Source organism: Octopus bimaculoides, chromosome 4 (assembly GCF_001194135.2).
Source record: "Octopus bimaculoides isolate UCB-OBI-ISO-001 chromosome 4, ASM119413v2, whole genome shotgun sequence".
Lineage (NCBI taxonomy): Eukaryota > Metazoa > Mollusca > Cephalopoda > Octopoda > Octopodidae > Octopus > Octopus bimaculoides.
In genome coordinates, this window is record NC_068984.1 from 89,804,801 (window position 1) to 89,807,033 (window position 2,233).

Consider the following 2,233-nt stretch of genomic DNA (forward strand, 5'->3'; position numbering starts at 1 on the left):
ATTATTATTATTATTATTATTATTATTATTATTATTATTATTATTACTATTATTATTATTATTATTATTATTATTATTATTATTATTATTATTATTATAGGAATCAAGTCAGGTGTCCTCAGACAGACGTAAGTTATTTATTTTCTATCTAATGAAATCTTTAAAAGTTGTTATGTAACCTAGCTGTTCGATGTTTAACTTAATTTTTCAAACTCGAAGTTTTATTTCAGCTATCAACGCATTTGTTAAGATAAATATAGACAGAATACACATTATTTCTTAAACTTCATATTTCTCATTGGTGGCTGAAATAGAAATGAAAAGTGCAATTGCTGGTGCGATCTGTCAAGACACTGTTTCTCCTATTAGCGTTGGTAGGTCTTCATTTTTATTTCATCCTCCCTTAGGGTACGGAAGTCTGTAAAACATAACATTTGATATGGCCTGGTGTTTAGTAAAATAACTGTCCAGTGAAGCCTACCCTGCATAGAGCAACGCTAGTAGAGATGAATGGAATGAGTAGAGATGAGTGGAATCTTTATCTTGTTTTCATACAATTAAAAGTTTGAACTTTCGTCTGGAGCCTAGTGTAGTACCATTAAGAGGATGGATAAAAATCCTTCATAGTCCCGGTTTCGGTTCAATAAAGAAAATTGCTCTCTACACATACCCTGAAAAAGTTTAGCATTGTTGACTTTGATATGTTTGATTGTCAGGTGTTTTGAAGCTTGTTAGAGGCACTCAAAGCTTGTTCCATTTGTACCAGCAAGTCCTTCTTACTGTCGGCAACAAAGGACACAATGTATTTGAAGTCACTGTCCTATTTGAGTAATGGACGAAATTTGTTTCAACAATGCCAGTATAATGTTTTATTATGTATAGGTTAATTCCAAATAATACATCAAAATCTATCCAAATAACTGTATAATTTTCTCAGCTGAGCTGCTAATTCTGTTGAAATAAAGATGATAATATATATTATGCCATATTTCAACTTTGAGCCTGTTATAGTTTTATCAATAATCGATAATTTTTACTTTATTTCATGTATAAAAAATTCTTTGTAATTTCGCTAAAAAGTAAATATAAGTTTTTTGTTTGTTTTTTTGTAAATTTTATAAAAGTCACCTATTAAGGCGGTGCTCCAGCATGGCCGCAGTCAAAATGACCGAAACAAGTAAAAGAAAAGAAGAATAATTACTAAAGAAATACAATTCTAATTCTTTACGTAACGTTTAATTCGTAAATGCTTGAGCATTGCACATGTTTACATGAACCCACAGTTGAGTATCAGCGTTAGCTTGAATTATTTGAAAAATATATTTCGTTTTAGTCTCATGCATGTATTGTTATCAGAAACTCTGCCTGCGCAGTTGATTTTTACTGTTTTGATATTTACTCGTTATTTATTTTGAAACAATGTAAACTGTAATATATTATTATATTACTTCTTTTAAAGAATGCACTGGTAAGGCGGCAAATATTATATTTGTCATGGACTCTTCGAGTAGTATTTGGAGTGTTGATTACACGAAACAATTGAAGTTCGTCCAAAATCTTGTCAATAACTTTGATATCGGTGCAGATGATAAAGCCGTTCGTGTGGGTGCAATTACGTTCAGCACTAAGGCTCATCTTGAATTTTCTATTGATCGGTACAGTACGAGTGAGGATATTCAAGCAGCAGTTGGCAGGATTCCTTATCGATCTGGTGTTACTAATACGGCTAAAGCACTAGAGTTAGCCAAAAGTCAGATAGAAATGAAGAAGAAACTGTACCAGGCTCCATTTATTCTAGTCGTTATTACGGACGGTATGTCACGTGACCCTGTTGCGACAAGAAACACTGCAAAATCCCTTCACAAACTTGGTGTCCATATTTATGCAATTGGTGTTGGAGCAAGTTATGATGTAGAGGAATTGAAGACAATAGCTAGCGACCCAATTGAAAATGTGTACCAAGTTGGTAACTATTCGGCCTTGCAAGGAATAGTGAAACTATTCGGAACAAAAACATGTGAAGGTAAATAGATTGTAATATATTTATCACTCTAATAGCATATGAAATTTAATTGTAATTGTTTCAGCTTTAACCTTACTTGATGTTCTTGTTTTTCTCGTTTTAATTCGTGTACTTTGTATTTGTGTGTATGTGTGTGAAAGAGAGAGAACGAGAGAAAGAGAGACTGTGTGTTGTGTGTGTGTGTGTGTGTGTGTGTGTGTGTGTGTGTGT

The 2,233-nt window shown here is 32.7% G+C and overlaps 1 protein-coding gene across 1 annotated transcript in view; it reads left to right on the forward strand.

The window, feature by feature from the left end:
* The window catches only part of LOC106869978 (collagen alpha-1(XII) chain), a 7,960-nt gene that overhangs the window by 3,087 nt on the left and 2,640 nt on the right, over positions 1-2,233 (forward strand). Inside the window, exons 2-3 of the mRNA XM_014915926.2 lie at positions 101-128; positions 1,460-2,023. Of these exons, the coding sequence (XP_014771412.1) occupies positions 101-128; positions 1,460-2,023 (592 nt within the window). The remainder of the gene's footprint in view (positions 1-100; positions 129-1,459; positions 2,024-2,233) is intronic.